This window comes from Panthera tigris, chromosome A1 (assembly GCF_018350195.1).
Source record: "Panthera tigris isolate Pti1 chromosome A1, P.tigris_Pti1_mat1.1, whole genome shotgun sequence".
Taxonomy (NCBI): Eukaryota; Metazoa; Chordata; class Mammalia; order Carnivora; family Felidae; genus Panthera; species Panthera tigris.
In genome coordinates, this window is record NC_056660.1 from 87,527,281 (window position 1) to 87,555,085 (window position 27,805).

Sequence of the window (27,805 nt, forward strand, 5' to 3'; positions counted from 1 at the left end):
GATGGTCAGCCGCCGAGGCGCGGCAAGATGCTGGATGGGCCCCTGCTGGCGCGCTGGCTGGCCGCGGCCTTCGCGCTGACGCTGCTGCTCGCCGCGCTGCGCCCCTCGGCCGCCTACTTCGGGTAGGTGCGGGCGGCGCGGGGACCGGGCGCGGGGCGGGCGGCCCAGGTGCGCGGGCCCCAGCCGGCTGGCGGGGGGCCGGCGGGTTGCCGGGCGCTGTTTGTTTGCGTCCTGGCGGCGCGGCGTGGGGAGAGGGGCCGGCGCACCCGACGACGGGCTGGCGGCGGGGCCGCGGTCCCCCGTGACCCCGGAGCCGTCGTGGCCGCGACGCGCCCGTGTGCGGGGCTCCCCAGAGTTCGGGGACCCAAGCTGGTCCTGGCTCCCTGTTAGGCCGCCGAGTTCTGGCGGAACGGCTGGAGCCTCCCCCGGCCCCTACCCACCCACCCGCCTTGCAGCTTCCCCCCTCCTTTCTCTCCTCGAGAAGTTAATTTAACAACAACAAAAAAAAATACGTACAAAATCCAGATGTTCCTTGCACCGAGCCCCAAAGGAGGAAAAAAAAAATAACTCTAAGCTGGAGGCATTTATTTTTCTTGCGCTTTGCTTCTTACGGCCGCTCAGGCCCCGGCCCCGCGGGAGCGCGTCTGTGGGACCCGACCGGTGCACAGGGCCCGGCCGGGGCCGTGAACGCCGCCCCCCCCCACCCCCGCCGTCTCAGGGGTCGCCTCCGGGAGCGCGTCTCCGTAGTAGCAGTGTGCGTGTTTCCTGCGCGTCGCTCCCGGCCGTTCGCTCCTGCCCTGTACTTCCTCGCCCCTGTCCCCCAGATCTGGGATGTCCAGCCCAGAGACCTTTGGGGACCCTCCCTCGCTGCGCCACGCAGATGGGCACCCGGAGGTCCGGGGGTGGCACGGCGCCAGCACCCCCGCGGGGTCTCTGGACTCCTCTCCTGCTGCCCAGGCACCGCCCCTGGAGCCGCGCGGCCCACCCTCTAGCTCTGGCCCCTGCCCTGGGCGCCCCGTGGCTGCTTCTGGTCGCCGCCCTCCGCCCGTCACCTGTTCCCTCGCCCAGGGCCCGGACGCCGTCGCGCGGCGGCTGGCCGGCAGAGGGCCCCGTTGGTCCAGAAATGTGGCACCGTCAGGGCGGGGAGAGGCCACTGGGCTAGGAGCCCTGCAGGTGTATCCTGTTCTCAAAGAAAATAAAATATTTTCATGGGAAACTTTCCCTTTGTGTTTTTCTTTCCCCCCCTTCTCCTTCTGTTCCTTTCTCCTGGGTCGTCTTCCAGGGTCAGCTCCGTGTCTACTTCCCCTGGAGACCCCACCCGGCAGCCCTCTCCTGGCTGGGGCCTCCGCTGTGCAGAGGCTGGCACGCCCCTGCACGCCATCTGTGCAGCCTTTGCCTCGCCCTCGCGGGCAGAGGGAGGGTCAGAGGATGGCCGTCTGGCCGCAGGTCCACGGTGAGTCACGGCGGCCTGTTAGCCAGCTGTGCCTCCCCACTCTCCCGGCCCAGCCTCGGGTCTGCGCACCAGGCTTCAGACACACCCTGGGCTTGTCTGCTCCCAGCGGCTCCCTGCTGGCAGCCCTGCTCCTCCTGGGGAGGTCAGAGCCACAGAGGGGAGGTGGGGGTCTCGGGTCCTGGCTGGAAGCCCTCCACCCTTACCACGGGCAGCCTCCAGACTTTTTACCTCTGGGGAAGTTGTTGAGCTCTGCTGTTTAGTTCACGGGCCTGCGGGTGGGACATGGAGAAGGCCTGGTGCCCCTGTGAACTCCCCTGACCAGCCCTCTTGTCCAGCACGTTGGCCCCAAATGCTGTCCTGTGCAGAGTGTACCAGGCAGATGTATGGCCAGGGGACAGCTGGCTCTGCTGGGGGCCCTGCCACCACCGTACCAGGCAGGAGAGCTGGGTTCTGTTTGATGGACAGAGGTCCTGGGGTGGGGTCTGCTGGGTGCCAGCAGGATGGGCAGAGAGAGTAGACTTTATGGGTCTTTGCCCAGCAAGCACCTCAGGGGTTGATTCCCAAGGTGGGGCCAGACCTGGGAAGAGAGGAGGGGGAAAGACACACTCTGGACCAGTCTGTGCATGGAGGCCCAGCCTTTCTGGTCAGCAGTGACTGGCTGGGCCTGGGTCTGGGGCCCTTTCTCCCGGCCCAGCAAAGTGGCAGGGGCTGAAGTGCCAGGGGAAGGAGATAGCCTGAGGTGGTCAGGGCAAGGCTGAGGCAGGGCCTGGGGCTGCGGCTAGGGTTGGAGCTGGAGCTGGGGCAGGGCTGGGGCTGGGGCTGGGGCAGGGTCAGTGCTGGGTCTGAGGCTGGGGCTGGACTGGGACTGAGGCTGGGACTGGGGCTGAGGTTGGGACAGGGGCTGGGACAGGGGCTGGGGATGGGTCAGGGCTGGGGCTGGGACTGGACTGGATCTGAGGCTGGACTGGGACAGGGGCTGGGGCTGGACTGGGGCTGAGGCTTGACTGGGGCAGGGGCTGGGGCAGGCCTGGGGCTGGGGATAGACTGGGCTGTGGCTGGCTTAGGACAGGGGCTGGGCTGGGGCTGGGTTGGGGTCAGTGTCAGTGCTTGATCTGAGGCTGGGGCTGGACTGGGTCTGAGGCTGGACTGGGACAGGGACTGGGGCTGGACTGGGGTTAGGCTGGGGCTGAGGCTGGGGCTGAGGCTGGGACAGTGGCTGGGTCAGGGCTGGGGCTGGGACTGGGACAGGGGCTGAGGCTGGACTGTGGCTGAGGCTGGACTGGGGTTGGGGCCGGGGCAGACCTGGGGCTGGGGCTGGGGGCTTCCCTCCCAGCCTGGTGTGCAGAGTGAGCAGGAGGAAGGAGCTGGGATTCAGGTCCTCTTTCTCCCTTCCCCCTCTCGGAGAACTCTGCCTGGCACAGAGGCTCACAGGCAGGCAGGGCAGCTCCTGTTACAGGCCAGAAACCGAGAGAGGCTGGCCTGGGGTTGGGGGGGGGGTGGTGGGGTGTCACGTGGGCGGTGGGAGCCCTCCCTGCCCCCTCCCCGAGGCTGCAACCTAACCCGGCCTGTTCCCATTGCCCTCCCAGCCTCTGGCCACTAGGCAGGACCCTCCGGGCTGCTGCCTGGCCTCGGGGAAGGGGCTCTTCCCTCTTCCTCAGTGGCCTGGCCCTGCTTCTTGGCGGTGTGATTAGCAGGTGGCGTTTCCATCTGGTTCTCCAGGGGCCTAGACGGCTTGGCCTGATGCCCTCCTGGAAGGAGGGGTGGCCTGGCTCCCAGCAGAATGGGGCTGGCCTGAGGTCTCCTGGCGAGTTTGGGAAACAGACTCAGACCCTTACCCCCCCATGCCCTGTGGACCTGGGTGGGCTGAAAGCTTTGCCTGCCCCTGCTTCTGGTGTTATAGGTGAGAACATGGAGTTGAGGAGTGATCTGTGTGTGCTGAAAATCTGTTCAGGAAGGGATGCCCCCAAACCCAGGGCGAGGAGCCCTGGTGCTCCCCCAAGCATGGAGCCAAGGGCTGGGTCCAGCAGAGCGGGGCCTGGGCTCCCTGGTACCTTGCTGCCCTTTTCTTAGAGATCCTGCATGTGCCAAGCCAGCCCCAGCAGAAGCCCCTGTGGCTGACCGTAGACTTACATCCGGGGGCTGCTGGGGGAGTGGAGGCCTCAGGCTTCCCATGTGGGTCATCTTCAGAGAGCTAGGAAGGGCTGTCATGAGCCCTGAGGCCCTTTCTTGGGGTTGGCCCCAGCAATCTGCATTCTGTGGGTGACACTTGCAGGCTGGCTTGGGGGAGCAGGGCCCTGCTGGGAGGTCTGTCTGGTCCAGGCAGCCTGGAGGCCTGTATGGAGGAGGCTCCCCCAGCCAGGCCAGGCATTGGTGCGTGGGGTGCTCGAGGCAATGTCAAAGGCAGCTAAGGTGCTCTGGGCTGCAGTGAATGGGGCCTGAGGGCGTTTAGGGCCCACTGCCTTTCCGTGATTGAAATGGAACTCCTATCCCATAGAGTCACCCTGTTGGAGCCTGCGGTGCAGTGGTTTCTGGTACATCTACAAGGCTGTGCAGCCAGCACCACTATCTAATTCCAGAGCGTTCCATCACCCCAGAAACCTCATATCCTGCCTCCCCCCCTCCAACCCCAGCCCTTGGCAACTGCTAACCCACTTTCTGTCTCTGTGGATTTGCCTGCTCTGGATGTTTTACATAAGTGGAATCATACAGCACGTGGCCTTGGTGTCTGGCTTATTTCACTGAGCATAGCGTTTTCAAGACTCATCCACGTTGTGGCATGCATCCGTGCTTCATTCCCTCAGTGACCATGTTGTGTTCGATTGTGTGGATGCACAGCAGTCTGTTACGTGCACTCCCCTGCTGACCGACACCTGGCTGGCTTCCACCATTTGGCTCTTGTGATGCCGCCGTGGGCATCAGTGTACAAGTTCTTCTGTGGATGTAGGTTTTCAGTTCCCCGGGTATGTATACTGAGAGGTGGAATTGCTAGATCGTATGGTAATCACCATGCTACCCTCCCACCAGCAATACAGAAATGTCCAGTGTCTCCACATCCTTGCTGGTTCTTGTTGATCAGCTCTGCCTTTTCTTCTAGCCATCCCAGTGGGTGTGGAGTGGTATTTCACTGTGCTCTGACTTGCATTTCCCTGATGATGGGCGACGTTGAGCATCCTTCATGGGCATGTTAGTCATCCATATGTTTTCTTTGGAGAAATGTCTACTCAGTTTCTTCGCCCAGCTCTTGGCTGGGTTGTGGGTCTTTGTTGTTGATTTGTCAGAGCTTTTTATATATGCAGAGGTTTATTCCTAGATGGAGGAGAACGTGGAGTGTGAGCCGGCACGCTGTCTCTCAGCTGTGCCTGGGCCTTCACAATGGGTCTCCCCCCCCCACCCCCAGCATGACTGTGTGGTGAAGGTGGTCCTCTGTTTACTAGAGGCTTGTCTACGGGCCTGGTCAGGGGTTCTGGGGACTTGTATGGGAGCCTGCCCTGCCTTCGGGGCTGTTGTCATGGTGGGAGTGGCTGACTGTGTGTGCAAGGTCAGTGTCAGGAGGTGGCGGTGCCCCTCTGTATGAGCCTGGAGCCCAGCTGGGGGTTCTGTGTGGCTATGTGCCTATTGGCTGCTCAGAGGAAGGGCTCCCAGAGGGCTGTGTACTGGGGGTGGGGGCTCAGGCTCGCCTGTGGGGGAAGTCAGCCTCTCATGGTGAGGCCAGGGTGACCCAGAGCCCAGGGGGGCCGGGGTGGGGCTGGCAGAGAGGGAGGTGTCCCCTGTGTTTCCCCGGCTGGGGGCCAGGGGTGTGGAGCTAGAGCTGAGTGAGAAGCAGGCTGGGCCCATGGTGTCCACAGACCCACCTCAGGACGGACGTGCCCACAGTAGCCCTGCAAGGCCCCAGCTCCAGCCTTTGGAAGGGAGGCCATGGAGTGGGCTCAGCTCTGCAGTCAGAGCTGAGCAGGAGGGCAGGCCCAGGCCTTCTCTGCAGTGTCCAGGCAGCCGAGTGGCCAGCAGGGAGACTGTGCGGCCCCTTGGAAGTGGCCCTGTGGGCAAGGGGGCACGTGGGGTGGGCTGGACAGACTGGAGGGCACTGTGTGGAGGGGTTGGGGCAGGTGTGGGGAGGCAGGTGGACAAGGGTAGGGATACGCCCCTGCATCTCTGCTCTCCAGACTCTGTCCCTCCTCCCTGCCATCCTGACCAGTCTCCTCTGTGGGGCCTGTGGCCCCCCAGCACAGAGACCAGTAGAAGCAGGTGCTAAGTGCCAGCCCAGCCCAGGCCTCTGGGCTGGGGGCCTCCTGAGGCCTCGTGGTGAAGCCTGAGGTGAGGAGGAAGCCACTGCCACCTGGCCCCCCTCAGCTGTGGGAGCAGATGTCCTGCCACAGCCGGCGGCCGTCTGGACGGGGGGACAGCTGGCCTAATCTCGCCCCCATCCTCTCCACTGTGGCTGGGACCCAACTCTGCAGATGAGGGCACTGGTGGGACCCTGCTGGGGCTTCCAGGGTGGCCCTGGCCCAGGGCGCCACCCGCGGCCCGTCCCTGGGGGCCCCACCATGTCCAGGACAATAGCAAAAGTGTGTGGGTAGCTTTTCTCCTGGAAAAGAATGCACACACACAATTTCTCCCGGGGGGCTATGGGACCTGGACGCAGGACGAGCGATGAGCTGATAAGGGGCCTGGCTTGGTTTTCCTGGTTGCAGAAAAATGACACCAGTCAGCAGGGCCAGCACCCGGCCCTCTTAATCCGGGCCTGGAGGGGCACTGGCCCCTTTGTGTATTGTCCTGGTGGGCAGTGCCTGTCCCAGCTCGGCAGGCCCAGAGGGGTATCAGTGGAAGCACAGTTGTCTGGGAGGTGGGCGAGGCCAGGCCCCTGCTGGCAAGTATGCCTCTGGAGGGTGGTGAGCAGGGCTGTGGGCCTCTGCCCTGCTTGGGGTCTGTGTCAGGAAACCAGCATGGCCTAGCGGGCCCCTCCGTACCTGCAGTGCCTCTAGGGAGCCCCGAGTGCTCCAAAGTGCACTGGGCAGGTGTGTCCGAGGCTCTGCTCCCTCGCTCTGCACTCAGAAGCCTGGCCTGGGGTCTGAGGGGCTGCTGCATCAGGCTTCCCAGTCCCCCTCTCCGCCCCCGCTGGCCCTGACGTCCCCAGCTACACGAACGGTGGGCTCAGCCTGAGACCTGTCTGATGGCCGTTCAGTGGGCTGTGTGCTGAGGGGCAGGGCGTGCCTCTGGAGCTCCCAGGGCAGGGGTGTGGCTGGAGGGCTGGGAGCACCCCCTGGTATGGGTGGGGAAGCTGGGGGCCTGAGGCCGGGGCGGATTGCGGGGTGGCTCATCGTTAAGGGGCCTCTGTGGGCTAGCAGGCGGCAGGTGGCCGTGCAGGGGCCTCCACAGGAGGGCAGCGCCGACCTGGGTGGCGTGCTGGCCGCCCGGCTCCGTGACCCTCGGGCCCGGCCTGCCGTCCTCCCCTGCCCCTCCCAGCGCGGTTCCTGGCTGGCCTGGCGCCTCTGGCCGCAGGAGGAAACCCAGCCGCCCAGCTGGCAGGCCGTGCACCTCGAGACTGGCGGCCGGACGAGGGAATGGAAAACGGCAAGCCTCAAGCTGCGTTTGTTTTTCTTAGCGATACCTGAGGTAGATGCGGCCAGGGAAGTGGTCTGGCCCGGGAGAGAGGCTGCCAGGGGCTCCCAGACCAGAGCACGTCAGAGCCGGCTCCCTCGTGGACAGACAGAGCCGCCGCAGCCGCCCCGGGGCCCTCCCCGTGTCCCCGGCTGTGCTGGGCATGTAGGAGGCCAGCTCCGGGCAGGAAGGTGGGCGCCAGGGGCCTGCCCCACGTCCTGCCTGGCCCTGCTTGTGAGCTCCTTCGGACTCTAGCTATCTGGGAGGCTCAGGGCCATGGCACAGCCTGGCTGCTCCCTCGTCTCCCCTCGCCTGCCTGTGACTCGGGTCCTGGACGGCCTCAGTCGCTCTCCTGGGTGCCCATAGCCTGCCCTGCTGGCCGGTGGCCAAAGAGGCCAGCTGACTGGTGGCCTTCAGGGCCTGGGGTCCCAGGGGCTCTGCTTGTCCTGGCGGTTGCTAAGGGTGGACAGGGACATTTCTGTTGGGCTCGGGGACCCCAGGCCTTGTGCAGTGGAGTTTGCTGAGTCCTGTGTCCCCCTGGCCTGGGAGCATCCACTATGCATTCTCACCACCCCTGTGTGGACACAGCCTGTTGACAAGGGAGTGGAGAGGGGGTGCCCTGGAATGTGGGGAAGTAGAGTGTCGGCAGCTCTTATAGAAGTGACAGCTGTCATAAACACAAGGGTGCTCGCCACGCTCCTGCTCTGGTTACCATGGCCTGTGGCCCCTGCCTCCTTCTTGGTGGGCCTGGGCATCAGATGGGCGAATCAAGCTGCAGGGAGCCCCCTGGCTCTGGTGGTGTCTGCACCCACCCCACCATATCCCCATGTCCCCTGCGCAGGGCCGAGTCAGGCTGCAGGGAGCCCCCGGCTCTGTTGGTGTCTGCACCCACCCCAACGCACCCCCACATCCCCCGAGCAAGGCTGAGTCAGGCTGCAGGCCCCGGGAGGATGGAGGGTTAATCTCAGAACCAGTTTCTCCGCATTGGAATTTGTTTTGAATTCGATTCGCACAGAAATTAAACGCTGTCTGGTGGGGCTGAGGTTCCTTGGCAGCGCGCTGTGGCTTCTGGAACTCCGGCCTCTTCTCCCTCCGCCCAGCCCTGGGAGCTGGGTTTGTGGGCAGGGTGGCCCTTGGGGTGGCCGGGCCTGCTGGCAGGAGGAAGGGACATTGGAATCCGCCTGGCCTCAGAGCTGGAGGAAGCAAGCACTCTGGGGACCGGCCAGCTGCCGGCTCCTGCTGAGGACAGGGACATCCCCCATTCCTTGCTGGCAGTGCCGCCCTGCCCCCTGGCTGTCCGAGGGGGCAGGTTTGGGAGTGTGTGACCAACTAGGTGCTCAGAGGGGTGGCCCCATCCCCAGGCCGCCAGCATGCCAGTCTCAGGCCCCTCCTCGGAAGGGGACAGGCTCCTAGACTTGGCTGTGTCTGTCCTGGGTTCTTTCCAGGCCTGCTGGGACTAGGGTGGGGTCTCCTTGGTGTCACTGCAGGCTGATCAGGAGGAGGGGCCCTCAACAGCACAAAACCCAGTGTAGGGAGGCCTTGTCTCGAGACCCTAACCTTCATTACATCTACTAAGGCGCTTATTCCAAAAAAAGCACATGTCAAGGTCCCAGCGGATGTGAACTTGGGGACATGTGCCCTCTGTCTGTCACGTATGGTGAGCAGCACAGGCCAGGGGTAGCGGGGCAGGCATGTGTGGAGGTGCCTTTCTCTGTGGGCCTCCCCAGCTCTGTCAGAGGACCCAGAGTGGAGTGTCACAGGCCGAATGGGAGCTCTCAGCATGCTTCCAGGGAGGAGATAACCTTGGAGTATCCACAAGGAGTAAGAAACCGCAAAAACTGACCCAGCAGGTTTGGAGAAACCAAATGGGACTGGGGGGAAGGTGTACGTCGTTGAAAGCGGATTTGAAATAGCTGAAGAGAGCCAGTAAGGCAGATGATGGGGCAGGAGACTCATGTGGAGTGTGGCCTGTGTTGGCAGAAATGCGGAGAACCAGAGGCCAGAGGCCAGATTCAGGGACTGGGTGGCCAGGGGTCCTGTTTGCAGAGAATGGCAGAGCATTTTCCAAAAGTCTCAGAATTTGTCAGGGTCACGTGCAGGATTCAGGAGGCGCCGAGTCGTCCTAAACAGAGAAAACAAAAATACTTCCAGAACATGAACTAGAAGCATAAAACACCCAAGACAAGGAACCATAAAAGCAGCCTGGGCCAGCAGATGCAGATACTGTGGGAGGCTGGTCAGCCTGGTGGTGAACCTCAGAGCAGAAATGCACACAGTGCATGGCAGGCTGGGGACTTGCCCAGGGAAGTGAAATACAGACCTTTACAGACAAGCTGCAAGATGCTCAGAAGGCCACTGTCCAGGAGCCGAGGAGTGTCCAGCATCCTGTTGGGTCCTCACAGTGGAACTAAAATACACGACGGCCTGTAATTTGGGAGTGGGGTTCACAGGCTTGTATCCTCAGGCCTGGTATTGCCCACCACTGGACGTGGCTAAGCCACAGACGTGTGCAGTTGTGAGGGTGGCTGTGAAATAGCGGCAATGCAACATGAAGGTTCAAATCACCAGGGGGAGATGGGTTATCAAGGAGTAACTGGAAAGGAGGCAGGAGAGGAGACAAAGTGAAACGGGGCGGACCTGTGGAGGAAATACCAGCCGTGTGGCTGAGGAGACCGGGGTCCTAGCCAGGGCCTTGGTCGGATCACTGGCTCTGCGACAGGACAGGATGTAAGCATAGACAACGTAGGAGGTCAGGGAGAGAACACACCACCTCAGTGGACCTTGAGGGAGTTTCACTGTGACCCAGGCTCTGCATGGTGACCTGGGTTGTGATCCAGGCTCTGCATAGTCTCCAGGCTGTGACCCAGGGTCTGCACAGTGACCAGGGCTGTGATCCAGGCTCTGCATAGTCTCTAGGCTGTGGCTCAGGATCTGCCTAGTGACCTTGGCTGTGACCCAGGCTCCACATAGTCTCCAGGCTGTGATCCAGGCTGATGCACTGTGACCTGGGCTGTGACCCAGGCTCTGCATAGTCTCAGGCTGTGACCCAGGGTCTGCATAGTGATCTGGGCTGTGATCCAGGTTCTGCACAGTGACCTGACTGTGATCCAGGCTCTGCATAGTTCCCAGGATGTGACCAGGGTGTGCATGGTGATCTGGGCTGTGTTCCAGGCTCTGCACAGTGATCTGGGCTGTGACCCAGGCTCTGCATAGTCTCCAGGCTGTGACCCAGGGTCTGCATGGTGTTTTGGGCTGTGATCCAGGCTCTGCACAGTGACCTGGCTGTGACCCAGCCTCTGCATAGTCTCCAGGCTGTGACCCAGGCTCTGCACAGTGACCTGGTCTATGACCCAGGCTCTGCATGGTGACCTGGGCTATCTGGGGCTGTGATTAGGGCTGTACACGGTCTTTGGGCTATGAACCAGGCTCTGCATGGTGACCTGATTCTGAAGCAGGAGGTGCAGAAGTGGAGAGAAGCCTGGATGCAGTCAGCAGCGGTTGGTCACAGATTTGAGGAAAAGAACAGTAAGCTAAAGCCAAACATGGCAGAAGGAAGAAAACAGAAGCCATGCGAAAACCAACAAAGTACCAACTGTGCATTAGAGATGAAGGGTCCCTCTCTGGGAATTGCTGAGGAGTCTGGTGTGGTGGGAGGGCTCAGTGCGGTTGCATCCTGCTGCTGGGAAATCGCTACAGATTCTGCAGACAAGAGTAGGGGATGCTGAGCGCTTTCCTGCCAACCAGGCTGCAAAATCTGAGGCAATGCAGAAAACCAGAGGAGTAACAGAAACTCGAGACAGAGAAATACTGAGTCTGTTGTGAGTAGGGAAGCGGGTTAGCGGTCACGATCTGACAGCTCCCTCAACAATGGTGACTAGCACTTCTGCTCCTTGGTGGACACCAGCGTCCACACACAGATGTGCACGGGAGGGGCAGCGGTGGCTTGCGCATGATGGCGAAAGGGTGGATGACTCAAGTCCACTGCCCAAGGACAGGTGAGCACAATGCGGTCTGTCCATATGGTGACACACAGCAACATGGACATGCTGTCAGCACAGGAGCCCTGTCACCAAAGGCCACCTACCGTATTTGTCTGAAACATCCAGGACAGGCTGATCCATAGACACAAAGTACATTAGTGGTGGCCAGGTGCAAAAGAATAGGTTTGTCTCTGAGCCAATGAAATGCCCTGAAATTGGCCGTGTTTGCGCGCATCTGTGAAAATGCAGCAAAACACTGAATTGTGGACTTAAATGGGTGAATTTTGTGGTATGCGAGTTGTATCTCAATAAAACTGGAAAAGAGGAGAGGAAAAAAAAAGAAAAGTAATTGGATCAGCAGGGAGATCTTTTCATCCAGAAAAGGCCAGTCCTACCAAACAGTTAAGAAGATGTGATTTTGATCTGACTCATCTTCTGGGAAACTGAGACAGTGAGCGCTTTGCTAAGGCACTGAGACCCAATGGGAAGAGCATGGAAGAGAAAATTACAAACACAGATGCAAACGGCCTAGACCCGACATCCTCAAGGTACAGCTCACAACACAGAGGAAGGACAAAACCCCTTTCATCCGAGGCGTGCTGCACAGCCAGCATTGGAAAATCCAGTTAGTGGCATTCCTGTTTTAGCAGAAAAATCACATGCCAACAGATGCAGGGACCACATTTGAGGACACTTGACATCCGTTTATGAGTTTTGAGCAGCTTGTAGCAAATGAACGGCCGAGGGGTCTTCTTTAACCTGAGCTGGGCGCCCAGGGGATACCCGACGAACTTGCCATGCTGGTCACGGAAATGGCCAGGGCTTCCTTCTGAGAACCAGGACACAGACAGGGAGGCCCGCTGTCCTCACAGACCCTTGGGTGGGAAGGGAGCGTTTCTGTGCTGCCGCAATAGAGTGCTGGCTCTGCAGACAGGTAGGTTCCCCGGCTTTGGCCTCTGATGCTCTAACCACCTGTAGGGTGTCCGCGTCTCCGGAGAGCCAGGTCTGGGTGGTAGAGATGCAAGTTTGGGTGTGTGGACAGGGTGAGTGGGGGGAGGGTCCCCACTTCCTGGCACTGAGGTGGCAGAGATGTGAATTTGGGCATGTAGATGGGGTGAGCAGTGGGGAGGGTTCCCGCTTCCTGGCACTGGTGCCCGTGGGTCTCTCTCACCTTGGGGCCACACCTGCACACAGGTGCCCTGAATGACTCTATGCTGGTGGGTGGCCACGGAGCTGGGGGGGCTCTGGGCCCTGCATGGCAGTTGGCAGATTCTGCACCGTGGCCGGAAGGCAGGAAGGATGGCTGAGGATAGAAAAAGAAAGCCAGCAGCCTCGTCTCTCTGCAGACCGCACGACCATACACAGAGGTGAAAACCATCAGAGATGAATCAGCGCACGTGGCTTGTGTGCTGAAGGCCAGTTGGACGTCAGATCAGTTGTGCCTCTGCTGGAATCCAGGACTGGCCAGCACAGGGCTGACCTCGGTGGGAGTACCTGTAGGCCCCCAGACTGCAGCAGCAGGGAGAGGCTGTGGGTGCCCCAGCAAGCCCATCTCACGTGTCAGCCTTGCCGAGTGGGTTCTCAAGTGTCCCGTGCAAACACAGAGCCAGCACATGCCTGCTGGACCTGCTGGAAGGAGCTCCCGACACAGTCCCAGTAAAACACCAGCCCAATGACCACCGGCCAGGGCAGAGCCCAGAACAAGGAGCCTGCAGAAGGCCGCTGGCCCCGCCTGGCTTGGACAGAGCACTGGTGTGCCTGCGTTTAGGAGACGGTGTTCAGGACATTACAGGAGGGGCAGGCCTGCAAAATGAGATAGGAGAAATGGCACACACAGAAGAAAGTTGTGCAGTAAAGAGGGTTAGTGTCTGGGAGGACACTAAAAAGTGCCTGACGAGGTCACCGTGGGGATCAGAGCGTGGTCCCCTCTGACTCGGCAGGAGGGACTTGGGGGATCCCAGTGTGAGGCTGCGAAACATTTCCATGCGTTATCATGTCTTTGAAAATGCCTGAATGTCACCAAGTGCCGTGCTGACATTTAGACCTCCTTAGGATTTATTTCCTGGTGGGAGATAGCCCAGCACTGGGAGGAGCTTGCCCGATGGGACGGGGATGGGGTGCTCCTTGCCTGCCCAGGAGGCCGCTTGCCTGCAGACAGCCTGCCCAGCCTCACCCCCTCCACGGCAGCCTCTGCCAGGCTGGATGCCTACTGGCAGGGGGCAGCTGCATTGAGCCTGGAGGCAGGTACACTGTTGTGGGGTGGGCAGTGGGGCCGGGACCTGGAATGCTCTGTGGCCTGGAAGGTACAGACTCCAGAGACGGGTGTGTGGGAAGAGGCCAGCACATAGGGCTGACGGTTGTGTGTGGAGTCGTGTGGTCTTGAATAGCCCACACGTTGTCCCTTGCGTGTGTGCCAAGCTCTTGGGCTGCGGAGAGAGGAGTGAGCTGCATATGTCCCCGGGCTCCTCTGCTCTGGGCTCCCCATGGGTGCAGGCCCTCTGGGGGCACGGGCTGTGGGCTGTGGCTTGCTGATGCCTGCAGACTCCATGGCATGGGTGGCCCATTGTTCAGCCGGCCCTGGTCTTTTCATGCAACAGTGGGTGTCGGGGCAGCGTGTGAGCGAGACACCTTTGGAAAGAGAATGGGGTGAATTTCATAGACATATGAGTTCAGAAATCCAGCCACGGGGGGAAGACCTCTTCCCCGTGTCCACAACAGCCCTCAACCTGTGCTCCTTTGATGACTGGAAAATAACACCAGGGCGGTTTTACTCTGTGTTTCTGAGTGGGGCGGAGCCACGTACAAGTTCTCACAGATGCGCTCCACCCTGGAACTGTGTGGCCACATCCCATGGCCATGTGCAGCTGGTTCCTTTGGTTGCTGATCTGCAGGAAAGGGGTCTGTCCACACCCACACCTCCATACAGAAAGGCAGTTGGCTCTTGGTCTGGGATCCAGCTCGCAGGATCTCCCCTGATGCGGGACTCTGCTGCTGTGCACGGTAGACCCTCTCACACTTAACCGTTTTTCTGGGCCTCTGGATTCTGGGTCACATGGAAAAGAGCCTTCCGTGTTCCAGGAGTGTTTTATGACCCTCTTGCCTTTTGTCTGGCACTTCTGAGGGTTCCTCTCCGTGTTTGGGTTTCTGTCCTGGGTGTCCATGCTCACTGATGCCCACCCCGTTCTCTGCACCCCATGTACCGTCTGCCTGCTGGCACCTCTGTGAGGGTCTGTCCCCTGCCACTGCAGCCCCAGGCTGGTCTCAAGCAGAGTGCACCCCAATAGTTAAGGAGGCCTGAGGCAGAGGCCAGCCTCAGTGAGGACACAGACTGGCCCTGGGTACGTGTGGGGACCCCCTCCCTCAACCCCCCCATGTGCAGTGAGGACGCAGCCTGGCCCCGGATGTGTATGTGGGGACCCCTGCCCTCAGCTCCCACGTGCAGTGAGGACACAGACTGGCCCTGGGTGTGTGTGTGTACCCCCGCCCTCAGCCCCGTGTGCAGTGAAGACGCAGGCTGGCCCCGGGTGTGTGTGGGGACCCTGTCCTCAGCCCCCACATGCAGTGAGGACTTAGGCGGGCCCCAGGTGTTTGTGGGGACCCCCACACTCAGTCCCCACATGCATTGAGGATGCATGTAGGCTTGCCCCAGGTGTGTGTGGGGACCCCTGCCCTCAGCCCCACACATGCAGTGAGGACGCAGGCTTGCCCTGGGTGTGTGTGGGGACCCCATCCTCAGCCCCCACGTGCGGTGAGGATGTAGGCTGGCCCTGATGCCCCAAGGCAGGCTGGGAGGTGGGCTCGCCTGCCATCCCTCCCCCTCCCCACACCCACAGCTGCTGTCACCAGCACAGCCCCAGGTACCCCTGGGCCAGCCTTGCTGTGGTTGGTCCTGTTGGACACAGGCATATTTTGGCACCAGCCTAGAGCTGGGTTAATCTCGGAGAATCCAGTCTGGGGGCTGTGCAGGTTGTAGGCTGCAGCCCTTCCGGTGTGTGGCGGCACGCCGTTGTGGGCACAGCTGTTGACATTCCTGTCTGGGGACACGTCTCCGTCGTGTGAGCTGCCTTTGTGTGGGGAGTGTGGCTCTTCCACTCTGCAGTGTGGGGTCCCCAGGCCCCTGCCTGCCCTGGCCCAGCTCAGCTGTCCTTGTGCTCAGGGCCGCTTGAGCTCAGGCATGAGACCTAGAAGTGCACGAAGTGACCCCTGCCATGTCCCCATGCTCTGAGGCAGGATGCCCTGACCCCGGGATGGGAACTGGGGGTGCAGGTCGCTGAAGCTCACAGGTGCCTTCTCCCCAGAGGCTTTGCTGCCCGCATGGAGCCTGTCTGTGCCTTGCGGACCTTTGTGGTTCCTCCAGCCCATACTCTCACTGGTCACAGCACACCAGTTGGTCCTCCTGGCTCAGTGTCCCCAGGCATGTGCTGTGCAACATGTGTATGGACTCAATCTGGTGGGAACACGCCTTGGGCTCTGCTCACTGACACCCTGGGCTTCTGGGACACTTGTAGCCTGGCTCTCCTGCAGCTCAGGGCTCAGCCCCAGCAGCCCATTGGTGCCATGCTAGCCCAGAACACCCTGGGGTGTCCTCCCAGGGTGCTGGCCAGCCCCTTGCGCCCACTGCACCTGAGTGTGAAGAGGATGGTTCTTCCCGCTCTGTGTCCTTCATGGCTTTACCCTCCAGGGTCTTTTGCAGGGATACGTTTCTCCCACCTGCCTGCCTACTCCCCTCTGTGCCCCATGCCCTCTGCTTTGGCATCCCTGCAGGCTTGCTGGGCTCCTGCCTGGGCCTCCTTTGGGCCTGGTTCCCAAGTCTCAGCACCTTGGCCTCCTGCCCTTGGGGAGCTGACCAGGAAGGGCAAGGCTGGTGCTGCTCCGTCAGGAACGTGGGTCTGGGGTCCTTAGGGCAAGGATCAACTCTGCCCTGTACAGGCTCTGCCCTTGGCAGGGTACATGCCTATCCCCCCAGCACACTCTGGCCCCCCAAGCCCAGGCAGGGCCAAGGAGAGGCCATGCTGCGGTGTGTGCAGGGCAGGGGAAGGGAGGGGCCTTGGAAGTCATTACCCTAGGTTGTCCCCAGAGGAGCCTGACCTGCTGTGTCATTGCTGGGTCCATCCAGCTTCTAGGAGCACCTGCCTGAGCACCTTACCCTGCAGAAAGCTGCCAGGAGCCAGCCCAGTGGCCACCATGCCCTTGAGGGGGCTTTTGAAGGGCAGCAGTAAGAGGGATGGGACATGATGTGGGGTGTAAGTGTCTGAGAATACTGGAGCCCCTGGCTCCTGTGGGTCACTGGGGTGCAGAGGCTTGTTTCTAGTGATGCTCATGTCAGAGGACCGGAGCCCCACCCGTGTCTAGTTGGGCACCTCTCCTTCCTGAGGGCTGAGGGTCTGGGTGTGCCTAGAGCCCGGATGTGGCATCACCTGTGTGGGGACATTGAGATGTGTCTGAGCACAGAACAGGCAGGAGGTCAGGACCAGTCAGACCCTGGGTGGAACAGCTGAAATGGGGGTTGGGGGGACCTGAGAACAGGTGACTGACTCTGAAGGTCAGGGCCTTGGCTCAGATCAGAGGGTCAGAGCTGCAGGGGAACCAGGAGCCGGCTCTGGGCCTCCCCTGGGTTCGACCGGGAGCTCCTCAGTGGCCCAGGAGTTCCTGGAGACCCTACTGGGACCTGCAGGGCCATCTGTACATGCTGCAGGAGAGCAGGGAATGAGCCAGGACCCTCTCCCAGAGGCCACAGGGCCATTGTGGGGTTGAGTCACTGCAGCTTTGGGCGGCAGTGGGTGGGGGTCCTGGAGCAGCAGTACATGCTCCAGCTGGGTAAGCAGACACAGGAGTGGGTGGGGCAGAGTGTTGGATGTGGTCCCCTTGTGGCCTGGGCTCCTGTACCCCTCCCTGCCCTGTCCATCTGTGCCCTTGGCCCACCCCTGTGCTGGGCTGGCCTGAAGGTGCGTGTGTGTGTGTGTGTGTGTGTGTCTGTCTGTCTGTCTCTCACCTCGGGCGTGGCCCTCACCCTGGCATCTCTGTAACCAGGCTAACGGGCAGTGAGCCCCTGACCATTCTCCCGCTGACCCTGGAGCCGGAGGCCGCCGCCCAGGCACACTACAAGGCCTGCGACCGGCTGAAGCTGGAACGCAAGCAAAGGCGCATGTGCCGCAGAGACCCGGGGGTGGCCGAGACACTGGTGGAGGCGGTGAGCATGAGCGCACTTGAATGCCAGTACCAGTTCCGTTTCGAGCGCTGGAACTGTACCTTGGAGGGCCGCTACCGGGCCAGCCTGCTCAAGCGAGGTGAGTGCACTAGAGGTAGGACCTTCTGAGCAGGTCTGCACCCCTAGGACATCGTCCCTTTGCTGGGTCCCAGGGCACCTGGGGGTAGGGTGCGGAGATGGGGGGTTGCTCTGTGTGGCTCGTCCTCCGCTCCATCCACCCCTACATGCTGACTGGTCCCTTGTCCGCCACTACCGCACCCGCCTGTAGCTCCACCTTCCTCCCCACACTGCCCTAACAGCCAGGCCCCTCCCTCCTGCCCGCCCCTCCTGGGGAACAGTAGCTGGCAGCACGGGGCGCATTTGGGCAGCTTTGACAGGGTGCAAGGCAGCTCTGATGGCTGTTGCCACATGGTGGTGACCAAGGCCCAGCGGCTGGGCATGAGGGGCAGAGGTCCAGCTGGTGCTCCGAACAGGGAGCCTGCCTTCTCCTCTCTCCTTGCGCTCTGATCTGAGACTTTCAACAGCCTTGTTTAAAAACTGAGGACCTGAGGGGCAGGGCAGGGCTCGCCAAGTCCCGGAGAGAATCTGGTGGGTCGGAGACGCAGTCTCTGATCCCTGGGCAGAGCCTAAATCTCCATGCACTTGGAATTCTCTCTACCCCGACACATCATGTGCCTGGAGCACATAGGAGCGCCTCGTACCCCCGGGGGCACATGGCGGTCCAGGCAGGGATGCCCCCCACCCGCGGTGCGCACCCGCAAGGATCCTGACTGCAGACCCCGCATGCTGTCAGCATTCGGGGCTCCAGCAGCACCTGAGTGAGGTGGGGGTTGCTCCTGCCTGCTCACCCATCCGCCCTCCCTGCACCCCCACAGGCTTCAAGGAGACCGCCTTCCTCTACGCCATCTCCTCGGCCGGCCTGACGCATGCGCTGGCCAAGGCGTGCAGCGCAGGCCGCATGGAGCGCTGCACGTGTGATGAGGCCCCCGACCTGGAGAACCGGGAGGCCTGGCAGTGGGGCGGCTGTGGGGACAACCTCAAGTACAGCAGCAAGTTTGTCAAGGAGTTCCTGGGCCGCCGCTCAAGCAAGGACCTGCGAGCCCGCGTGGACTTCCACAACAACCTCGTGGGTGTGAAGGCAAGCGGGGCGGGGCGCGGGGCAGGGCATGGGGCCAGGGGCGAGGACTCGGGGTGGGGAGTGGGCATGGGCGGGGTGCAGGGCGTGGCATGGATGTGGGGAGTGGCATAGGTGTGGGCGGGGCATGGGAATCAGACATAAGCATGGGCGGGGCGAGGGGGGCATGGACATGGGGCGGGGTGAGGGTGGGGCATGGGGCCAGGCACAGGCCTGGGCGGGGCCAGGGGCCTGGACTCGGGGTAGGGTGTGGGCATGGGCGGGGTACAGGGCGGGACGAGGGGGTATGGGGTGGAGCATAGGTATGGGCAGGGCATGGGACCAGGCACAGACTTGGTGGGGGCAAGGGGTGGAGCATATGGGTGGGGTGGAGCATGGGGGCGGGGCATGGGAGCAGCCGCTAGTGCTCAGGACCCGCAAAACTGGGGGACAGGGCTGGGGGCTAGGAGGAGGTGCAGTATTGCCGCCTCCGGGTCTGTGTTCCCGGCATGTGGTGCCAGCCGGGGCCCTGGAGTCTCCTTACCTTTGAGTGTTGTTTTCTTACGGAGATACTGGTTGTTGTGGAGGGGGCGGGGGACAGACTTGTAAGGTCTTTAGCTAGGCCCTTCTGGGGGCTGCTGGCTGCAGGCTGGCTGGACCTGGGGGTACCTGGCTCCCGGCCATCCTTCACCCTCCCTGTAGCCCCTTAGCTCCTGGGCCCACACCAGTGGAGGAGGCATGAGTGCTGTCAGCTTCACTGCAGACAGAGCACCCCGTCCCCTTAGTCCTCACACAATGCGGACCACCAAGGGCCCCCCGAGGCTCTGCCCGGCCTGGGGATGGTCAGGGGCTCTGCGTGCTCGCCAGGCAGCCCCCAGGATGTGGAGCTCCAGCCTGGGAGGGGGCCAGGTAATTAGAGCCAGCCCTGATCTGAGCCCCTCTTTATTGAGAAACCAGACTTCTGAGTCTTGCACTTATTAAAGAATCAATTTCCCCCTTTTTATTCGGAGCCCTTGTCCCTCCTTCTGCCCTCTGCAGAGGGGTGCGGGCAGATTAAATCCCCAAGGCGAGGCTATTTCTTTTCTTTTGCATTCTCTCCTTTGTAAGCTATTAATGAAAAGTCAGAATATGGAAAGTGCTCCATTAGCTCTGCCGGGCCTGGGTAAGCAGCGTTTTAATTAAATTTGTCCAGGTTTCTCAGCAGAGTGTCATTAAATGTGACTCTTCTATTGCCGGGCCAGAGGGCAGCCACATTTCCTAATCCCCCTCAAGCCAGCCAGCCCTCCCTGAGGGCAGCATGGGAGTTCAGGCCTATCCTGGGATGGGGCCCACTAGAGAGGGCCTCCTCCGCTCTCTGCTGCCAGGGACCCCAGTGTGGGTGGTCAGGCAGGAGGCCCCTTAGGGCAGCTCTGTGCGTGTGTGTGGAAGTGGGGGTACCGTCCCTCCCCTCTGGGGCTGACCTGGAAGATCCGGGGGCCAGTTCTGCCAACTGGACCAGCTAACTCGTTTCTCCTCACTTCTCCAGGAAGTAGGCTAGTAGGCTGCTGAGCCCAGACTGGGGGGTCCTGTTGGGGCATTGACAGCAGGGCTAGAGGGGAGGCTTGCTCAGTCCCTTCAGAGGGGAGCCCTGGATGCAAGGAGGGAATGTCTCCACGGGGCCACAAGTGCTGCAATGGCCACTCTGGAGGCCATGGTACTGGATGTAGGGCTTCTGTCTGGGGACATCTGTGGCTTGGAGGTGGAGGGACAGGTGCAAGAGCCAGGAAGCCTGGGTGATGGGTAGTGGTGGTCCCCCAGGCTGGGCTTGGATCCGGGGGAGCTGTGTGGTCGAGCCCCTCTGGGGGTCATCTGCAGGGGCTGTGCCCAGCCTCTCAGTGTGGCCCTCATGCTCAGCCCCCTCCCCTACCAGGTAATCAAGGCCGGGGTGGAGACCACATGCAAGTGCCACGGCGTGTCAGGCTCCTGTACTGTGCGGACGTGCTGGCGGCAGCTGGCACCCTTCCACGAGGTGGGCAAGCGCCTGAAACACAAGTACGAGACAGCACTCAAGGTGGGCAGCACCACCAACGAGGCCACCGGGGAGGCCGGTGCCATCTCGCCGCCTCGGGGCCGGGCTGCAGGGACAGGAGGCAGCGACCCGCTGCCCCGCACGCCAGAGCTTGTGCACCTGGACGACTCGCCCAGTTTCTGCTTGGCCAGCCGCTTCTCCCCAGGCACCGCCGGCCGAAGGTGCCACCGGGAGAAGAACTGCGAGAGCATCTGCTGTGGGCGTGGCCACAACACCCAGAGCCGGGTGGTGACACGGCCCTGCCAGTGCCAGGTGCGCTGGTGCTGCTACGTGGAGTGCAGGCAGTGCACCCAGCGTGAGGAGGTCTACACCTGCAAAGGCTGAGCCCCGGGGCCGGCCAGGCTGCTGCAGGGGGAAGAGGCCGTGCACCCAGTGTGAGGGGTCTACACTGCAAGGGTTGAGTCCCTGGGATGGGGCCCCCAGCACACTTGGCACATGGTGATGAGAGCCCGGGGATTGGCTGAGTTTGCTGTCCCTGCCTCTTTGTCCGTACTCTCAAAGACCCAGAGGCGGGAGGTGGCCCTGGTCTGGCCCCTGCATCCCCTCTGTCCGCGCCCCACCCCCACCCCCATGACCTGAGAGCGTGGCACCATGCTTTCCAAGCTGTGTCCGTCCCTGAGAGGCCAGTTCCTGCGAGCGGCACCCTTCCCTGCTCTGGGCTCCCTCTGAGGAGCACCGGGTGCACCTTCGCGGCCATACAGGGTCTCTGTGTGGCCGCCTGTGGGCTGTCCTGCTCCAGCACTGGCTTAGAGAGTCAAACCACTAGGAGAGAGATAGCCGGGCCACCCAGCCGCGGGGGTCACTGCTGTCCCCTCTGACATGGAGCACTTCTCTTGGGAGTGATGTTGGTGACTGTTAAATTATTTTTATTTAACTAATATATAATAATTATTATTTCCATCCCTGCCTTGCCTCAGGCTTGTGGCTCCCCCTCCTCTTGGTGGTGCCCAGTCTGGAGGGTCCCCTTTGTCCCTCCCCTCTACGCCCCCTCCTAACCTCTTTGCCTGATCTGCTTTGTCGTTTGAAACCACTAAATCAAGAGGGATGTTGCTGTTGTTGTTTTTAAAGTAATAAAGCAGGTTGTGTGTGGACACTGCCCTCAGGGCTTCTGGAAGCCAGGCCCCTATACCCAGCTGCCCCCAGTGAGACTGTCCTGGGAAGTGGGTGGACCCCACTCTGGGAGACTTTGGCACGCACCCCAGCCACTTTGGTGTAGGTTTTAAGGCCTGGGGTGGCAGCCAGTGGCCTGCCCTCCCCCCAGGGGTGGGCACAGCAGAGGGGAGGGGCCAGCCCCTTGAAGGGTTCATTTCCTAGCTTGCTTTGTGTTACTGCGGGAGGAGGCAGACGTGAGGACGCATGTGGATGGAGAGAATCTGGGACTAGGATTTGGCAAAAGGCGGGCTGTTCTCTCTGGCCACTCTGTTGTCTTTGCAGGGAAGGAAAATGGATGGGCTACACTGACCTGGCTTGGTTTGAGTGTGTGTGCACATGCGTGCATATGTGCAAGACTGTACGTATGTGTAGTGTGCTTGCATAAGTGTGTTTGGTTTTGTGTGTATACGTGTGCACGAGCACACGTGTGTGTGAAGTATGTGTGCATTTATGTGCATGCATGCATGAACACGCTTGCAGGTTTATGCGTGAGCACGTGCGTGAGCAAGTCTGAAGTGTGTGCATGCATGAGACTGTGTCAGCATATGTATGTGTCTGCAGAAGTGTGCATGTGAGCACAGGGGGCTTGTATGACACATGCATCTGTGCTGTGTGTGTGTGTGTGAGCATGTGCATGTAGCTACGCATGCATGCTATATATGTGATGTGCATGTGCATGTGTGATGTGCATGCATGCATGCATGCATGTGGGTGAATGTGTAGCCACATGTATCTGTGGTGTGTGTGCCTGTTCTGGCTGTGTTGATGGTCAGTGGTCAGCTGGGGCGTGGCCTCCGCTCAGTGCCCTCCCTCAGCATGAGGCTGTCCTTCCCACTTTGGTGTGAATGGCAGCCTTGGCTCCTAGATCCTTTGGCTCTGGGCCTGCCCTGCTCAGGCTCTGTGGCTGTGCTCTGGGTGGGTACAGAGCTGGGTGGCGGTGCAGACACAGGAACTACTGAGTGAGGGGGTTCCTTGGAGTTCCGTGGGCTCCAGGAACCCTGGGGACTGTGTTTTTAAAAGAAAACCTATTTATGTTGATGTGGGTCTCTTGGTCCCTGTTCTATAGTGTAAATAGTGAAGTCTATTCTGTGGTTCAGAGAACATCCCGTGAATGCCTGCATGCTGAGAGGGTGGGGGCCAGGGGCCCAGAGTGGGTGCAGCCACACCCCCGTGACAAGACTGGAGCTCAGTCACTTCTGGGTCTGGAAAGGCAGCAAGTCGGAGGAAGGATATTTTGTTAACCAGATACCACATTTAGCTCTATGTCATAATATAAAGGGAAGTATTTTTTTAAACAAGGCAGACTGAAAACGTCTGCTGGCTGGTCTGTTTATATATAAACATATATCAGAATATCTTGCTAAGCAAACTCCTCCTGACTGATCCTCTGGTCAGCGTGCTGCTCTTCGTGCAGGAGAGCCTCTAGAAGAAACTGTGCCCAGGGGTCAGCCTCTCTGGGACGGGGCAGGGGGCGGGCCACAGGGCTCAGCCATGCTGAGGGCCAGGCGGGTCCCGGCCACCTGCTCCCTGCCAGCCACACACATGTGGACTCCTGGCTCGGTTTGGGAGGTCCGGGTAGGCTAGGGGGAGAGGGGCATTCACACACGAGAACCCTCGTGCGAGCCTATCGATTTCTCTACCTCATCTGTATAGCGAGTAGGTGTGTACTCGAGTGACTTGGAGAATGTATTTATTTAACGGCTTTGTGTAACAGAACAGAAACGAAATGGACACTAAATAAATGTATTTTAAATTATAGCCCCATCTGAGTCTGCTGCCTTCAGAGGGGTTCTGGAGGGCCGGAGGGAGGAGGAGGGCCTGAGGCAGGAGGACCTGAGGGAGGAGGAGGGCCTGAAGGAGGAGGAAGACCTGAGGGAGGAGGGGGGTCTGAGGGGGGAGGAGGATCTGAGGGAGGAGGAGGGCCTGAGTGAGGAGAAAGACCTGAGGGAGGAGGAGGGCCTGAGTGAGGAAGAGGGCCTGGGGGGGGAGGAGGAGGAGGGAGGAGGAGGGCCTGGGGGAGGAGGGGGGCCTGAGGGGGGAGGAGGACCTGAGGGAGGAGAAGGGCCTGAGGGGGAGGAGGGCCTTAGGGAAGAGGAGGGCCTGAGGGAGGAGGAGAGTCTGAGGGAGGAGGAGGGCCTGAGGGAGAAGGAGGACCTGAGGCAGGAGGAGGGCCTGAGGGAGGAGGAGGGCCTGAGGGAGGAGGGTGAGGGGAGGAGGGCCTGGGGGAGGAGGGTTTGGGAGAGGATGGGGGCCTGGGGGTGAGCCTGAGGGGGAGGAGGGCTTGGGGGAGGTGGAGGGCCTGGAGGAGGAGGAAAACTTGAGGGAGGAGGGCCTGGGGGAACAGGGGGGCCTGGGGGAGGAGGGCCTGGAGGAGGAAGGCATGGGCGTCGGCCCCAGGGGGAGGAGGGCCTGTGGCATGGAGGGGGGCCTTGGGGAGGAGGACCTGAGGGGGGCCCAAGGAGGTACAGGCTTTAGGGAGCAGGAAGGCCTGGAAGGCTCAGCACGGCCCAGCTGGCTCCAGAGGGGAGGGCGCTGTCTCCCTGTTCATGGTGGCGAGGCTCCAGCCACACTGTGCAGGGGCCCCATCTGAGGTCCCAGGGATCTGCTGACGGGCTTGTGTCCTGCTCCTTCCAGCTCAGCCTCCGCTCCCAGCATGCCCTCTAGCCTGGCTCTCAGTGGTGGTGGGGGGCCGTGTGAGCCTGGAGACCCTAGTCTGCAGCAGTGGGCTGGTCAAGGTCCCATCCCACTTCCCACTGGAGCAAAAAACGACCACACGGGGGTCTCCCAGATCTAGAAGCCAGAAGATCAAGCTGTGGGCCTCAGAGACTCTGGGGAGGGTCCTTCTTGCCTCTCCCAGGTGCTGGTGCCCCAGGCAGTCCTGGGCTTCTGGGCACTGCACCCCAATCTCCACTTCTGTCTCTTTCCCTTCTTTCCCTTTCGGACACCTGTCATGGGACGTGGGACGTGAGACCCACCAGACTACGCAGGATGCTCTCGTCTTGGGATTGCTAATCAAGGCTGCAAAGACCCCACCTCCAAATAAGGTCATAGCCTGAGGTTAAGGTGGGTGTGAACTGGGTTGGGTGGGTGGGGGGCACCTGAGAAACCGGGGACCCTGATGGGGGAAGGAGTGAGCTGTCCGTCATGTGGGGCTGGGCTGGGCAGGGCAGAGCACACCCCTTCTCCTTCTGGGGTGACTCTTCCCTCCTCACCCAAGACCCACGACCTTTGGGGGGCAGTGAGGAGAGCCCTTGAGCTGCCGGGGGACAGGCCCACCCCTCCATGCCCCTGCCCCTGCCATCCTTTCCCTGCTCTGTGGGGTAGTGACCCAGTGTGTCTGAGAGCCCCAGCTGCTGGGTCTCTCACATGGGCCCCTCTATCTGCATGTCCACCTGCTGGGTCTGGGGACTTCCAGGCATAGCACATCCTCCCTCAAAGTGGTCCCCAGGCCCCTGCCCCTCTGCTGGCCTGTCTTCTCTTGAGCCTACCTGTGTGACTCCGTAGCTGTGACATGCCTTGCAGGACCCCTGGGGCCAACCTGTGTGACCCCGTAGCTGTGACATGCCTTGTAGGACCCTGTGGCCCCTTTCCTGGAAGGTTGCCTCCCTGCAGCCTCAGTTTTTATCTGTGACCCCAGACCCCCCAGGAGAGGGGTTGGCACAGAGCAATGTGGGATTATCTGCCTAAGCCTGGTGCTGGAGCAGAGGGTTGTGGCACCTCCTCTCTGTCCCATGGACACTGCCACTAAGAAGGTAAGGGGCAGCTCCTGGTGCCAGACCTTCCTCCAGGCTGAAGATGGGGCCCCTCAGCTGGCCACTGGGTTCTGTGGTGAGGGATGGGGAGGGTACAGGGTGGAGGGAACCTGGGGGGCCCATGGGAGCTGTTCCTCCTCACTGCACAGGGTGGAAACTAGGGCCTCCTGCCCAAACACTGATACTGAGGTACGGGCAGGGGCTCAGGCCTGGGCGGGCAGGGGCTGCAAGTGGCCCAGGCCAGGGAGCAGGAGGGAGGACAGGGCTCGTGGGGCAGGATGGGCTTCACAGGCCACTGTGCACTGCCTTGCACCAGGACTTACCCTCCTCTCGCCTGGGGTGCACAGCCACCTGCCAGGAGCCCTCTCTGGACACCTGGGTCTCCCCTCTGTCCTGGGCTCTGTGTACGGTGGATATGCTCTGTGCATCTGGCCTGTGTCTGCATGTGTACGTGTGTGTGTGTGGATGGGCTGTGTCCATGCATCTGTCTGTGCATGGGTGTGTATGTGTGCCTGTGTGTCTGTTCACATGTGTGTGTCCACACGTGTGTATGTGTGTATCTGGGTTGTGTGTGTGTGGGCATGTGTGAGCACCGTGAAGACGAAGTGCTGGGCTGTCACTCTCCTCCTTTTCAGCCACCCGCCTTGCCTGCTGAGTGGCCACTGGGGCCTTTCCCGCCCCATCTCTAGCCTCCTCCAGCTGATGACCTCCTGCTGGTCCTGCCTAGAGCCTGAGATAGAGGGCCTGCCCAGTGTGACTGCGGCAGCCAGGTGGGTAGAGACACCGCAGGGGCTGCAAGGTACTTCCTGCCCTCCTGGGGCAGGCAGGAAGCCTGGGAACTTCCAGAGTTCAGGGCATCCCTGTGGCTTGCTGGCAGGGCCACCTGGGGTGAGGAGGGCAAAGCAGAGGAACCCCATAGGACTCAGGGCTCCGGCTGGGAGGCTGCTCAAAGCCACTCCCAGCCCACTGGCCCTGGTGCCATTCACAGGTGGGGAGACAGCTCAGGACATACAGGTGGCCACAGGCAAGTCGGGCGGCAGCCCAGCCTGGCCCTATGGGGCGGGGGTAGGCGCGGGAGGCAGGAGATGGCTGCGGGATTAGGTAAGAAGGCACGGTTAGGTAATGTCTCAGACGGGAAAGGTATCCAGCTGGATCCTGCCTGCTTTCCATGCTGACTTCAGAGACAGGATGAGGTGGAAAAGTGGATGGAGGAGAAGGAAGAGTGAGGAAGACAAGAAGCAGAGGGAGGGGAAGGAGGGAGGAGGCAGAGGAGGAGGGAGGAGCAGGAGGGGGAGGAGGAGGAAGAGGAGGAAGGGGAGAGAGGAAGGAGGAGGAGAGGGAGGAGGGAGAGGGGAGGAGAGGAAGGGTGGAAAGGCAAGCTAGTACCTGGACAGGCCACAGCAGGGCCGCAGGTCACCTCACTGTGGGACCTGGGGAGGGGGCCCCAGGACCACTGGGACCATGGGAGGCAATGCGTGCTGCCAGTGGGGCCGGGCCAGGCTGCACAAAGCAGGTGCTCAGGGAGCAGTCACTGAGGAATGGGAGAAGGAAGGCACCAGGAGGACTGAGAGCCCAGTGCACAGAGGGACTGGAAGCTTGGAGGTGGTGAGCAGGCAGTGGTCACCCTGGCCCTATCCCAGGGGGCACACAGCCCCAGCAGGGCCCTGTTCTGGGGGGGATCCCTGAGTCCATGGCCTGAGTGAACTCCACCCTCCTGAGACGGCCTGCAGCATGATGGGCTGGTGTGCTAGTGCCCTGGACGTCCTGCGGCTCGGCCTCCTCCATCTGCTGCCTCCACCCCACCTGGGCTGCCCCTGCCCCTCCCCCTGCCTGGCTGCTGTGCTCCATCTGGAAGCAGCCCTGTCCTCTGAGACCCTCCCCACTCACTGCCCAGGGGTTTCTCTCCTGGGATAGGACCCCATCAGCCCACTGTACAGCACACAGGTCATGGGGTGACACCCAGGCAGGACAGACACTGGGCAGAGCAGGGATGGGACAGTGTGCCTGGGGACCTCTGCTGCCTGAGCTCCTAGGCAGAAGGAGACCTCAGCCTGGGCACAGGTGTTCTGGTTCTGCACGATCTTGGCTCTGCCTGGCACCTGGGCCTTGGTTTCCCTACGCATACCTTGGAGGTGAGGCTGGTGAGGCGGATGGTCATGGCTGCTTCATGACAGCCTGGGATTCTGCATTGGGCCAGGTCCAGAGGCCAAGTGTGAGGTGGAGCTGTGGGCTCAGGGTCACCTTCATGTCCTGGACCAGCATTGCCCCTTGGACAGAGTGGAGGAGGGGTCTAGCAAGTTGCCATGGAAACAAGACCAAACAAATAGTTCCCCCCCACCCCCCCCCCCCCACAACAGGCCTGCAGGGCCCCCGTGGCAATGACCTCATCTGCCCACCAACTCTGTGCTGTGGGGGGTCCTGGGCTGGCAGGGGAGCTGCAGCATCCCATGTTTGTGTTGGGCCCTTGTCCATGGAAACGGCTG

General features: G+C 61.3%; 1 protein-coding gene and 1 long non-coding RNA gene across 3 annotated transcripts; one reads left to right on the forward strand and one right to left on the reverse strand.

The window, feature by feature from the left end:
- WNT9A (Wnt family member 9A) lies at positions 1-23,328 on the forward strand. Of its 2 annotated transcripts, none has more exons than XM_042981332.1 (4): positions 1-122; positions 17,059-17,315; positions 18,112-18,374; positions 20,260-23,328. In XM_042981332.1, the coding sequence occupies exons 1-4, from the start codon at positions 28-30 to the stop codon at positions 20,740-20,742; spliced, it is 1,098 nt and encodes a 365-aa protein (XP_042837266.1). In that variant the 5' UTR covers positions 1-27; the 3' UTR covers positions 20,743-23,328. The 2 variants fall into 2 exon arrangements, with proteins under 2 accessions (XP_042837266.1, XP_042837270.1); XM_042981336.1 differs by having other exon boundaries at positions 18,112-18,366.
- On the reverse strand, positions 19,501-27,630 carry LOC122237310. The gene is made up of 2 exons (XR_006215707.1): positions 27,448-27,630; positions 19,501-20,370 (listed from the first exon to the last, which is right to left on the reverse strand). It is a non-coding gene; the product is annotated as an uncharacterized LOC122237310 (long non-coding RNA).
- Positions 27,631-27,805: the final 175 nt, after the last annotated feature.

Coding starts and splice junctions, on each gene's coding strand:
- WNT9A (XM_042981332.1), top strand. CDS start 28: ATGCTGGATGGGCCCCTGCTGGCGCGCTGGCTGGCCGCGGCCTTCGCG. Junction 123..17,058: donor CCCTCGGCCGCCTACTTCGG/GTAGGTGCGGGC, acceptor CTCTGTAACCAG/GCTAACGGGCAGTGAGCCCC. Junction 18,375..20,259: donor ACAACCTCGTGGGTGTGAAG/GCAAGCGGGGCG, acceptor CTCCCCTACCAG/GTAATCAAGGCCGGGGTGGA.